Source organism: Bombyx mori, chromosome 22 (assembly GCF_030269925.1).
Source record: "Bombyx mori chromosome 22, ASM3026992v2".
In the NCBI taxonomy this organism is placed as follows: Eukaryota; Metazoa; Arthropoda; class Insecta; order Lepidoptera; family Bombycidae; genus Bombyx; species Bombyx mori.
In genome coordinates, this window is record NC_085128.1 from 4,300,413 (window position 1) to 4,314,554 (window position 14,142).

General features: G+C 41.5%; 2 protein-coding genes across 2 annotated transcripts in view; one reads left to right on the top strand and one right to left on the bottom strand.

Moving 5' to 3' along the window:
* The window catches only part of LOC101746817 (calcium uniporter protein, mitochondrial), a 154,244-nt gene that overhangs the window by 31,470 nt on the left and 108,632 nt on the right, over positions 1-14,142 (bottom strand). The window lies entirely within an intron of this gene.
* Positions 5,855-14,142, top strand: part of LOC110386198 (uncharacterized) — a 107,220-nt gene continuing 98,932 nt past the window's right edge. The window contains exon 1 of the mRNA XM_021351789.3: positions 5,855-6,134. Within this exon, the coding sequence (XP_021207464.2) occupies positions 6,040-6,134 (95 nt within the window). The 5' untranslated portion in view covers positions 5,855-6,039. The remainder of the gene's footprint in view (positions 6,135-14,142) is intronic.

Below are 14,142 nucleotides of genomic sequence, written 5' to 3' on the forward strand. Positions count from 1 at the left end.
CCTCCTGTACCACCGGTGCCTCGGCCCAGGAATGTCCCGGCTCCCGTCGCACCTGTTCCCATCCCTAAGGGGAAGGGGAAGGGGAAAGGGAAATCTTCCCAAACCCCAGCCCCTCCCCATCCTAGTACCATTCCGTTTGTCTCGGTAGTGGAAGCAGCGCCGTCAGCGACCACGCTGATGGCGCAGGCCAACCCGCCGCGACAGACCAAAACGCCCAACCCCACTCCTCGTGGCCGAGCCCAAATTATAGCTGTTACCACAGCCCGCGACACTCGCCAGACAGCCGGCTCAGCCCCTAAATCCTCAAAAAATAAAAATAAAAATAAAAAAAAGAAGGAGAGGAGGAAATTATTAAAGAAAATGGCGAGAGAGAACAGCGCCAGAAACATGGAAGTGGACCAACAACCTCATGAGGCCATGGAAGCCAACGAAACTGCCGACCCTAACCCTCCACAACTGGAGGGACAAACATTGCCTCAAGCTCAACCTGAGCAGTTGGGCAATACTCTGCCCCCTCTTCCCCCCCGCCCTCAGCGCGAGCAGCGCAGCGGTCGGCAGGCCTCACAGCCTGCCGGCTTTGCTGCATGGCTTCTCGCGCTCTGGGAAAAATTGTCCGAGGTGGTCTCCGGAGTGATCCGCGAGATCGCCTCGGGAGCCAGCCCTTTCGGGGCTCTCTTGTCGGGGTTCTACCGAATGATTGCGCAGTTCAATGGCTAGCCAGGAACTGCGCATCATTTATTGGAACCCCGGCGGGGTAAAACCCCGCAAGAACGAGCTCTTGGTTCTCGCCCGGGAGTACAACCCTGAGGTTGTGCTCCTGGGCGAGACCAAGCTACGTCCTCGGGATGTGTTCAGGATTCCAAACTACTTCATGTACCGACGTGACGAGGTGAGTCCTGCCGGGACGCCGTTCAGGGGCACTGCGGCGCTCGTCAGGCGAGACGTGGTGCATGATCAGTTGGATTTGCTGGCCTTCACATCGACAAGGTCGATCGGTGTGAGGATCCACACCTCGGGGGGAGATATGCGGGTTTATGCCGCGTATAGACCCCCGGGGCCTGATTTCCACCCCGGGGACATAAGACGGGTCCTGAATTGCGACAGCCGCCCAGCTCTGCTGGTCGGGGACCTCAACGCGAAGCACGTCGCGTGGGGCTCCCGACTGAACTCAGCAGTGGGCAGGCGGCTGTTAGAAGATGCCGATAGGGGCGACTACTCTGTGGTCGGCCCCGACGAACCCACGCACATTCCGACCGCCGCGCAACTCCAGCCCGACGTGTTGGATGTGTGCGTTCATAAGGGGCTACGGTGCCCCTTAACTATTGAGGCACTGTACGACCTGGGCACCCCCCATCTCCCTATCCTGGTTACACTGGGAATGGGGCTTACCCGGGTTGCGACCTCGCCCCTACGACCGAAGGTCGACTGGGAGCTCTTTAAGAGACGCCTAGTCGACCTTCCCGTAATTCAGGACCCCAACACCCCTGAGGGGGTCGACGACGCGGCAGTCCGCCTTGTCGACTCCATCAGGGGAGCGATCGACCAGGCGACGACTCTTGTGCCCAGCGGCGGGCCCAGAGGTATACTCCCGGCCCATCTGAAAGCGATTATTCGCCGGAAGAGGGGCCTGAGGAGGCTCTGGGCGACAACTCGTTGTCCCAGGATCAAGCGCGAGCTTAATGAGCTGGAAGCGGAGTTGGCGGCGAAGATTAGCTCCTATCGGGGCTATGCGTGGGAGGAACGGATCGATGAGGCCCGTGAGGACCCCTCGTCCGTGTCCCTCCACCGACTTTGCCGCCAGCTCTCAAATCGGCCTGCCCCGACTTGTCCACTCGTGGACGAGAGGGGCAACCGATGCTTCTCGGCTCAGGCCCGCGCCGATGTCCTGGCCGTAATGCTGGAGCGGCAGTTCGCTCCAAATAACTCTGCACCCTCAGAGGCCGCATTCCACCAATCGGTGGAAGAGAGCGTAGCAAGCCTACTCTCCTCCCCGGTGCCACCGTTGGGAGACGGTGATCTCATCACTCCCAGTGAATTGCGCCTCTCCATCAAGCGGATGAAGAGGCGCAAGGCGCCGGGCGAGGACGGTATTCCCTCCCTCGCATTTTTCCACTTCCCCGAAACGGTCGTGTCATTCATGACACGACTGTTCAATTCCATTCTGTCCACAGGACACTTCCCGGGAATTTGGAAATTGGGCAAGGTTATTGCCCTGCCCAAACCCGGCAAGGATAGGAGAAATCCCTCCAGCTATCGTCCGATCACTCTGCTGTCGCATATGGGCAAGTTGTTCGAGCGGCTGCTGCTGAGAAGGGTGTCGCCGCACATCCTTCTCAGACCCGAGCAATTCGGGTTTCGCAGCGGTCACTCGACAACGCTGCAATTGGTCCGCGTTATGCACCACTTGGCGGATCGGTCCAACGCGCGCCAGTACACGGCCGCAGTCTTTCTCGATATCGAGAAGGCCTTCGACCGTGTCTGGCATGCGGGACTGATCTACAAGCTGTTGCAGAACACGGACCTCCAGCACGCCTATGTGCGACTGCTGGGGTCGTACCTGGAGGGAAGATCCTTCCTTGTCGCGGTCGAGGGCGCAAAGTCGTCGGTGCGCCCAGTCACGGCCGGAGTTCCCCAGGGAAGCGTCCTGGCACCAGTCCTCTACGCTCTCTACACCAACGACATTTCCACGCTTGAGGGCAACCTCCAAGCGTGGGAAGCCGACGTGAAGTTGGCGCTGTTTGCCGACGACAGCGCCTACTTCTCGTCCTCTAATTTCCCCTCTGCGGCCATTTCGAGGATGCAGAGGCTGTTGGACCTACTGCCCCAGTGGCTGGACCGATGGAGGGTCGCGGTCAACGTGAGGAAGACCGCGGCTATCCTCTTCGGTCCGGTCCGCACAAGAGCCGTCCCAGGACAGCTCAGTCTCCGTGGAGTCAATGTCGAGTTTAGGCCCAGTGTCCGATACCTGGGAGTCAATATCGACCGGAGTTTGAGGATGACCGCCCACGCCAAGTCGGCGTTGGCGGCCGCCCGCTATGCGAGGTTTCTCCTCCGGCCGGTGTTGGCCTCCAGGTTGCCGACCAGGACTAGACTCGGCATTTACAAGACGTATGTCCGTTCCCGTATCACGTACGCAGCTGCGGCCTGGTATCACCTCATCCCGCAGATCATGCGGGTGAAGTTACAGGCCCAGCAGAATCTGGCTCTTCGCACGATAGTCGGAGCAGGGCGTTACGTCAGAAATGACGTAATCGCCCGGGATCTAGATGTGGAGTCGCTCGAGGAGTTCATTCGGAGGCTAGCTCGTAATATGTACGAGCGGGCTGACGGTGGACCCCACGAGCATCTCCACAATATAGCTCCCTTGCACGCCAGACCACCTGATGGTCAGGCGCTACCAAGGGAGCTACTGGAACCCCCGGCTATGGTAAGATAGTCGGCTTAACCGGAGTGATATGGGAGTGCTCATAATGAGTGCCCCCATGGGACTGAGCTGTCCACACTCTTCATCTCCCCCCACACTGTTGGGGTGCCCCCCTATGGGGACCCATTTCTACCGCCCGATTGGGTGGACCACTCCCCCTTAAGGGGAGTGATTTACGTCGGTCCCTCCCCGCGACGGTCTTCCCCTTCTGGGGAGCCCTTAGTGGGTGAGCGCCAAACTAATGCCGCGGCCCCCCCTCTGATTTGTAGAGGTGGGGCCGCGGCATGGGGCCGGTGGCGGGCCCCACGGTGCTGACTGTTGTCCCGCTTTGTACATAATGTAAATAGTCTAGTTAATAGTTAGTATAGTAGTTTAGTTTTAGTTAGTTAGTTAGTAGTAAGTAGAAAAAAAAAAAAAAAAAAAAAAAAAAAAAAAAAAAAAAAAAAAAAAAAAAAAAAAAAAAAAAAAAAAAAAAAAACAAGCAGAGGACAGCGGCCGGCGCCGGGGTGACTCCTCCGCGGGCATCACTCCGCCCAACAGAACCAAGCCCATCGTATTATGTAAAAGTATATATATTTTGTCGATGCTATGCAACCGTATGCGCGCTGCGAACAGTCCTTCCCCGTCTCGTCCTGCATTTATATCACCCCTGCCCTGTGTGGTAGGGAGCCCCGTCCCGGGTAGTGGGGTTTGCCCCGAGGCCCGTTCCGTGCCCCCGAAAGGGGGTACGACGACCCTTCTTGTCTTGTTGTCTTGTAATTGGTCAAAGCATAACCATGAAATATACAGTACAAAACACAGATATATAACCAAAGTCCCCGCATAGATCCCGAGATTCCAAACACATCAGTACATTGGTCGATGTGTTATCATAATTTAAGTTTTAATAATTTCAAATTCACAAAATCACCAGATGGTACTTAAACTTTGTATAAAAATTTTAAATGCTCATTTCCTTTTTATTCCTGGTATTAGAAAAATAATTCCAGTCTTGGTATTTTTATTTTGTAGATCCCTCGCTTGTTGTAAGATGAAAAAGATTAGAATTTATTGTGGAAGGTCGCATAGATCTTAATAGAATCCAGAATAAATGACGCACGCACGAGCTATGTCGACTTGGCAGAGACGTGTACTTCCAAAAAAAGAAAATGATGCAAGGATTTCCTTACCAGTAAAATAAGGTTCCAATATTTGAACTCCTATAACTTCAGACAATGAGAGCTGTTTAAAAAATACGGCTCAAGTATGCACATGAATACAAGTACATGAGCAAAATCTCCATACACATACTTAGTATACTTGATCGACTCGGTGGCACAGTGGTTAGCCAAAATTTGCCAGATATGGAAATCTTGTCTGGCTGTTTGATAAGTAGGTACATATATATTGATTTAAACGTCATTAAGTATGTCTATAATTCCTATAGTAAATCAAATTCTGGTTTAGGGCCAGATGACCGATCGTAATTTGCCAACGAATATTGTAAAAAAGGCACTGAGGTCATTACAAACTAGCATGTACGATTACAATATTCCTACCAGCCACTATTCTCCAAAAATAAACAAAAAAAAAAATCTACAAAATATCAGTGCGCAATCTACAATCCGATAATTATTATCTAGTAAATATTTCTTTATTAATCCAATTTAGCTTGGTATTTTTCCTATGAAACATTATAAAAAAAAAACGTTACTAATGTGCCTTCGAGTGTAGCAAATGGTTTGTGGTTTTAACACCCATAAATGCATTTACCGTCAATAAAAACTGTACTTATACTGTTCAGGTTTATTTCACCGTATACAGCTTACTACTACAAGGCAGAATTTAATTTATCTTGTTTGTAGACAAACTAATAAAACTGTTCTCACGTAAGATAGACTGTATTGTTTATGTCTACATTGCGGCCGGTTCTTGTTCATCTGTTGTTGTTATAGGCACCTTTTTCTAATTGCCATGTTGCGTTATTTATATTTATTATTGAGTGTCGATTAGTTTTTGCAGCGAATGACATTTATAATGGGTACTTATTTTGAAATAAATAACTGGGAACAAATCACGCACGGTCATCGGGCTCCAAATTAGAATTGCGTGTGTTATGGGTACCACAGACTTATATACATATTTAGGGTGTTTACGTTTTATTGTATATATTTATAGATAACTGTTCATCACACAAATGTTTTCCCAATATGGAACTCAAACCCACGACCCTCGGCGCACTATACAAGGGCGTTAACCACAGCACCACCGAGTCAGTCATTCAATTATGAAATTATTTAATTTTAAGCAACGGCATACTTAATATCTGAATTAAGAATATAAAAAATCGCAATAATGGGAACGAGACAACCGCTATCGCTCATCGTTCGAGTTAATTAAATACTCACATTAGGCGGGCGCGGGCACGATTGCGCGTGCGACGGTACGCTTCACATTAGCACCGCGGGCCGCCCAGGCACGACGCAGATCTCAATGCATCTTTACCACCGCGACACCCATTGATCTTGTGCCGACGTCTTAGCGCACGCAGCCCTAAATTCTCTAAGAATTAATCGGTGTCGGGTGTCGTGAGTGGCGCGTGTGAGTGACGGTGTGTGCTGTGGCATGGGGTAGAGATGGGAGCAGGACACAGCGCTGAGGGCGACGGCGGCGCGTACGCCAGCGACCCGCCCGCCCAAAGCCGCCGCAAATCTCGTACCAGGAGGCGAAGGTAACTTATAAGCTACGCATAAACCGCCGACAATTTTGAAAACAACAAATGAACCTATCAAAGAACTAAATAATTTTATATTAATTTAATTGGTTTTTTGTTTCTATTATTTTGTTATATCATTAAACTATGTTAGTTGGCTGTTGGTTCTTCTTGAAGTAAATAAATAAATAAATTATTTATTACTGTCGTATATAAACGAAGGGATAATGGATTGTAAATCGTTACCGTCGTCCATGGACTACAATATCAGAGACACAGAAAACCTACTTACATTATATCTTTAAGGCGAATTTAATGAAAGACGTGTAAGCATTTAAAATTTGTTATACTTCGATTTTTTGTATCAAATTATTAACACTGCAGAAGTCTGCGATTAAGTTTTCTCAGACAATTAATAGCAGAGTTGCTAAACAGCGCGTATAATGCACTGGATCGTATAGAAAGTGCCCGTATCTTATGCTTAAATTTTAGAAATTCTTTCTCTTGTTGTGCAGAATAGTAAGACATTATGATGATTAACGGGGTTATTATGAATTTACACGCATTGAGATTTGTTACGAGGTAACCCGCAAATCTGATTTTATATATCATTAAAGAGAAAAAGAAAACGTATGCCATTGTGCACTTGAGCATAAAAAAAAAGATTGTAGTCTGAATATAATAATTGGGAACAAATCACGCGCCGTCATCTGACCCCAATTTAGGATTCCCTGTGTTATAGGTACCAGGGAGTGACTGAATATGTATGTAGATAATAAACACCCAGACAAAGAGCAAAACAAACATGTTCATCACATAATGTTTGGATGTTGGAATCGAACTCACGACCCTCAGCACAACAGTTGGAGGCGCTAACTAATTCACCACCGAATCAGTCAAATGTTACCAAAAAATTCAATAAAACCAAAGCTAAATGTGTCGTATTAATTATGCCATCTGATAGTCACCTATCGTAGTGTAAGTTCTAGCCTGATTAGTATGGATTATTTCCGCCTCTGTTAATATCAACTTACACTTATCCCACAATTGCACGTTAATTAAATTAGGAATACATTTTATGAAAGTCCAAAAAAAAAAAACAAAAAAACTCCCCGTAAATGAATGATATGTTTGATGATAGCTTTCATGTTTTCTTTGAAATATTATATTAGGAAAATTTATACAATGGTTTAGTGTGTACTATGCCCACAAAAAAATAAACGTATACAAACTAAACAAAAAAAAGTTATACTTAGATGCCATTTTGTAATTGTTTTATGTTAGTTTCTTTAATATAAAAACACTTCTGTTACTGTTTTATGGATATACTAAGCCGATAATTACCCCATAGATGCTTATGGCTATATACAAACAACAGATATCGTAGTTAGGTTTACAAAGTTCAAAGAACTATTGTTATGAATAGGAGGACATTAGTATTTAGTGTTCATTTACCTAGTTCAAAAACAAACTTGACCGATTCTGAACAGCTCACTTCCTTCATATAATTACGGTGAAAAGGTCATGTTACATTCCCGATCCTGCGGAAAGAATGGAAAGCAGTCGACGTCGCCCAAAACACGTCATCTCGGATCCTCCCGATCCACTAACGGTGCTTTTAGGTACCTCAAGCACCGGTCACCGTTCTCGTCGAACACGTCGCTTGCGACGAAGGGCTCGACGAGTAAATTAACCCTCAGACACAGCCCACTGAGTTTCTCACCGGATCTTCTCAGTGGGTCGCGTTTCCGATCCGGTAGTAGATTCTGCGAAGCACGGCTCTTGCTAGGGTTCGTGTTAGCAACGTCGTCAGGTTTGAGCCCCGTGAGCTCACCTACTAGTTAAGGTTACGCTGGAATAGCCTCTCAAGGCTACCAGCTTAGGTAGGAAAAAAAAAGGTTTAATTAAAAATAAATATAATCGGCTACACAACACAAAAAGGTTACTTTCTACTTGAGTAGAAACGCCAATATCCGTTTGAATTTGTTTATAGTAAGTGACTAAATTCAAGAAACGACTACGAACCGTATTATTTGGGCTTCTTGTTTTAAAACTATCGTATTGACCTAAGTCACTGAGTTTTTCTTCGAAATTTCTCAGTAGGTCACGATTCCGATCCGTGTGCTTTCTGAGAGTTTTTTAACGTTCTCGATAGCGTAAAAATTAGTTATTTACTATGTAAAACTTACAGAATATATTTGTTTTGGCAATAATATTTATCATCTAATATATAAAATTCTCGTGTCACAATGTTCGTTCCCATACTCCTCCGAAACGGCTCGACCGATTTTTATGAAATTTTATATGCATGTACAGTTAGTCTGAGAATCGGCTACTATCTATTTTTCATACCCCTAAGTGATAAGGGTTTTCCGCCACATTTATTTTTTATTTTTTGGACTTTTTTTTTTGTTACTTTGAGGCATTATGTGGTTAAATGAGGTTTTGATAATTTTATATTCCCTCATCGTTCACAGCGCTATATGCCTCTTTCACTAATGTGCCACATCCTTACAATAAGTTAGTTTTTCGTTTTCTACACTAGAAATTCCCTAGAAATCTTATATATGGCAAAATAACGTTTGCCGGGTCAGCTAGAGAGAGAGAGAGAGAGAGTATTCTTTATTGTACACCACAAAACAAATAAACAGTGCGATACATTAAAAACAAAAAAAGTACAATTGGCGGTCTTATCGCTAAGAGCGATCTCTTCCAGACAACCATCAGGTGGACAAGAATCATTTGGAAACGAACAACGCGCGGTGTACCATTTCAGTGAAATACATATACATATGTACACATACATGTACACATACATATCTCCGTAAATATACATACAATTAATACATAGTATTATAATATAACAATAATTATTAAAAATAAAACAGCTGGTATTATTATATTATTAGCAGAATTTAATCTTTGTCATGTTTTTTTTTGTGTACAATAATAATACTTACCCTAAGAAGACATATTCCTAAAGGCGATTTAACAAAGATTCTGGCTACCACAGTGACTGGTAGTAAATCCAGTTAATCAAAGCTTCGTATTAGTTGTCATTACGAGTCTTACTATATATCATAACATTTTTTTTATCATTAATCTATCATGCGTTTATTAATTTTTGGATAAATTACACTTTGCGTAATTACTTAAGATTTTTTGTTGTTGTTGCATAGACGTTTCTATCTTCTTTATCTATTCGGTCTTCTATTGTGCTACTACTACTACCTACGAATTATTTATAAAAATGTTTTTTGAAATTTTCGTTTCTTTACTTGCAAAAAGAACTAGAACTCACTGAAGGTAGGACCTCTTGTGAGTGTCTGCACGGGTAGGTACCACCGCCCCGCCTATTTCTGCCGTGAAGCAGTTATGCGTTTCGGTTTGAAGGGTGGGGCAGCCGTTGTGACTATACTGAGACCTTAGAACTATATTTCAAGGTTTGTGGCGCATTTACGTTGTAGATGTCTATGGGCTCCAGTAACCACTTAACACCAGGTAGGCTGTGAGCTCGTTCACACATATAAGCAATAAATAAAAAAATTAAATAAACAATATTTTTAGATTTAGTCCTAAAATTCGTTTTCATTGTTTCAACAAAGTCACAAGTTTATAATTTCAAACATTAACTAAAGTCATTAAAACTTTTATACCTTTGCCGATATCCATAAGTAACATAAAGCAATTTAAGCAAATTTCCCGAGTAAAAAAGAGTTTCATTATGAAAACTCGTAAAGAGCTCTAGATATGTATATTGTGCCCTCATTAGTGCGTAGGGTTGTGTTAGATCGGGCATCACGTGACCATTATAGGTAGCGCCAGTTAATGAGGGATGCGGAAACGTAATTAACACCTAGCGTTCTTTGTTCGGTGTTGGCGAAAATAAAATAGCTCGGATCCGTCCTTTTATTCGAAGAAGTAATGCTAATAATACATATATATCAAGATATGAAGGGTTATTTGTGGTTTAAGCGAAGTTTTTGTAACTTTAAATGTATATCATAACAAAAAAACGACTTCAACTATTTCAATAGGGTAACCTTAATTAAAGTTCAATTAAAAACATCGAACTGTTGGTGCTAATAATAAATAAAACGCGCCTTTAAATACATACAAAGGTTTACTGGTGGTAGGACCTCTTGTGAGTCTGCACGGGTAGGTACCACCGCCTTGCCCATTTCTGCCGTGAAGCAGTAATGCGTTTCGGTTTCAAGGGTGGGGCAGCCGTTGTAACTATACTCAAACCTTAGAACTTATATCTCAAGGTGGGTGGCGCATTTACGTTGTAGATGTATATGGGCTCCAGTAGCCACTTAACACCAGGAGGTCTGTGAGCTCGTCCACCCATTTAAACTATAAAAAAAAACAAAGATAAATGTCGCATATTGAGCAAAATGTGGCTTAAACCAAATAACTTTTCATCCCTCAATGTATTATTCTAACCCTTTCTTGCTAACAGTATATTCAGTAAAACATGTGCCAAGCGGTTTACCCGTATTATCTTGGTAAATAAAATAATGAAATGAGCTTAGAGGTAGTTGTGATAGTCTTGAAAAAAACTTGAATACATTGATAAGGACATTTACAAAATTATCTTGTATGTATAATACAAGTTCAGAACAACAAAATTTGGATCGCCGATATCCAAGTAATGATAATTTCGGCGCAAGATCTGTCCTTTGTCGTTTCCTTTATTTTCGATTATTTACGATCTCGAAGCACTACAGGGTTTTCTGGCAGCTATCTTCGCAGTACATTACGTGGTAAGGAAAAATGAACTAATTAAAACACTAAGGAATAAAATTTTGTTTTTTTTTTGTCTGCCAATATATCGAGAATAAAGAAAAATTTAATCAGTGTGACAATCTACCATCACGATACGATGTTGGCGCAAACTGTGCCATATTTTCGCCAAACATTGTCCCTGCACTACAAAAGGTCTATTCCACAATTTTCCAAGTCACACTAACAAAAAAGATCTTAGCTCTAATCTCTAAGTCCAATACAGGAGCCAGAGCCCGACCGGTACCAAAGCAATTGGAGCATGATCTAACTGGATATATTCTTCAGCTGACGGCGCCCCGTTATCAAGATTTTTTTGCTTATCAATAAATCACTCCAATGTATGGTCTAATTAAAACAATTAGCTAGGTCTACGATTACATTTGGTATAATTTGTAGGATGAGTTTGGGGACTACTAGTGTTGGTGACAATGATTAAAGTACTAATTTAACTACATATAATATGTCACTTTATAAATGCATTGAAAAATTAAATAAAGTATCTAATAAATTTTCGAACTTATTTTAATTTCTTAATAGCAGTTAATTTTATTAATATGTATATACCAATTTTTTAAGCAAAAAATATTATGGTTTTGCTGTGTGGAAAAATTACAATGCGAAATGAAATGTTATTGTTATTTTTATAAATTATACACACTGTTTTGAAAATTTTAAATTGTGTAATAGTTCACTAGATGCCCTAGAGCCCCTTTCTGTTCAATCAATAAATATTTACTTTTTTACAATATAACATTTTAGAATTCTGTAATAGTTCATGCCTATTTTGGAACCTCTTGTTCAATCAATAACTATTTACTTTTTTACAACATATAAGTTTAGACGCACACTATAAAAAGTGAAATCTACTCTGAGTGAATACAGTTTAATACCATAATCAAAACTCCAAAATCGAGGTTAATATTTAAAAAAATAATTATGTTTGACTCAGTAAAGTAAAGTGCCGGTGCGAGTGTAAGCGGTGTGATTTATATTTTTGGAAAATTCATGAATTCTCCAAACAACATAAGGCAATTTTTTTAAAAACAAAACAAAAGGCTTGAAAATCAATATTGAATCGATATTACACTCTACATTATGTTTAACTTCCCAAACTTTAATAATTTAATTTTAGCTGGTTGTTACATTTTAAATTATTTTTTGTAACCTACACATACTTTGCATTGCACAAATCAATTACAGCTCGCATCTAACAGAATGAAAGTAAAAGTGTTGAGAAGTAATTATTGAAACAATATTACGTGTCACACGTCACTTTTAAATCTACAATTAAAATACTCTCTAGAAGTTATTTCAATCATTTATGAGATTCCGTGCAATTTTTTTTTTATTAGATGGAATCAACAACAATAATTTTAACATAACTAAATACTGGTAATTAGTAATGTAACAAAAACAAACTATTGCTGCATGCAATTTAAGACAATAGAAATGGTAAGCAAATTTAAAATACAATGTATCGGTGCGAGACAATTAATTTGCATGCCACACACGAAAGCAAAATAGTTATCTAAATATACTATGTAACACTCTGGAAACATATAATACAACGCTACTCTTATTTTATACATAATATAAACTTGAGACAAATATTGCTAAGGTACCAAAGGGATTTAGAAAATATAAGTGTTCATTTTCGACCAGATCAAAACAATGTAACGAATAATATTTGAAATTAAAAGAGCGGAAAATTATTTTGAAACTAGAAACATGGGTTAAATGTATTATTTCGTTTTTTCCATCTACATCAAATACATATAATATAACTTTAAAAGTTAGGATTACTATTTAAAAATAACATTTCTCTTTTTCATTAATCCTACATATCTCGAGCAGGTACACCCAAGGCATGTTTCTTCTAATTTACAGGTTTCTGAGGATAAAGCTCGGCGTTGTCTCACAGTCGAGTCCGGATACTGTTTTGAAAGTACAGGATGATGAAAAATGGTATGACGAAATTAAATGTACATCACAAAAAATAAGATTATTTTCCCGCCTATACTGGCACCACACGCAATGAGCGTAAAAAAGCGTGCAGTGGAGCGTGCCTACATCTCCCGCGTTTCTCCACACCACATATTTGCTATATACTTGCTGAATCGCTTCACGCTAGCTGACCAACGCACCGCCGCTTAAATAAATATTCGTTTAAATTTAAGATTGGTTTAAAATTAATTACAAACAAGGTCATATTTATTTTAGTATTTTATATTTTTCTGTCTTGATTAATTAAGTCAGATCTGAGTATTTGTTTAAGATGATCCTATCATCTCGTTTTAACTATCACGCCGTTCGCCACCAGAAGAGTTCATCCGTGCTATCTAGAACCCCTGTGTCCATCCACAGTGCGTTTCCAGAGATAACTTTTACCACGTCCCATTCAACTTTGGATAGCTCCCCTAAGTACAGTGACACATCATTTTTGACACATACTTTGCAGACTTGACTGGGCTACTTGGGCAGGTGTTAGCAAATTTGTTCCGGTTGAATCCCATGAGCCTGTCCACCGGTCAAGGTGAAATCGGAATAAATCGCGGGGTTACTAGCAGATAGATAGGCAAAAAAATAGATGCTCAGTGATAATATAAATAACAAAATCTGCTTATTTTCTGCTGCTCTTGTTTTGTATGAAACAGGGTATTATTAATATTTTGTAAAAAAATATTAAGCTTAGAGTTACCTACATAATGTATGTATATATAAGATCAAGTACTAAATTTGATAAATTATCATTTACAACAATAAAGAAAAATTTAAATAAATAAGTACAACAAAACAAAATACAGTCTTATCAATTAAAATTAGCAATGACCCCAAATTCATAGTGTGACCTAAAACGAACTTGTGAAACTCAGATTTTCTATATTTCGTTCAAGTTAGGGAGTATATATTCATGAGATAATCGCGCAATCCTTCAAGTTAAAGCATCGGATGGCACCGGTCCCCCCAAGTCAAACCCTAATCACTTGTTGAATCTGTCGAGAACGGAACTTGCCCTCGTCCGATTAACGTCCTTTTTAACTCAAATTTAGCCGTCGGGCGAGTGAATTATAAAAGCGACAATATTTTTGACAAAATAAGGTAACTTTACGAAGACAAGACAAGGAACGTTTTTATTATACTCCAAATAGCTCTCATATATCTTATCTTACGGAGAAACCTAAGAATGGTGAGAAACAATGTTTATGTTCTGCATCTATACAACCTTCTACGTTGCATC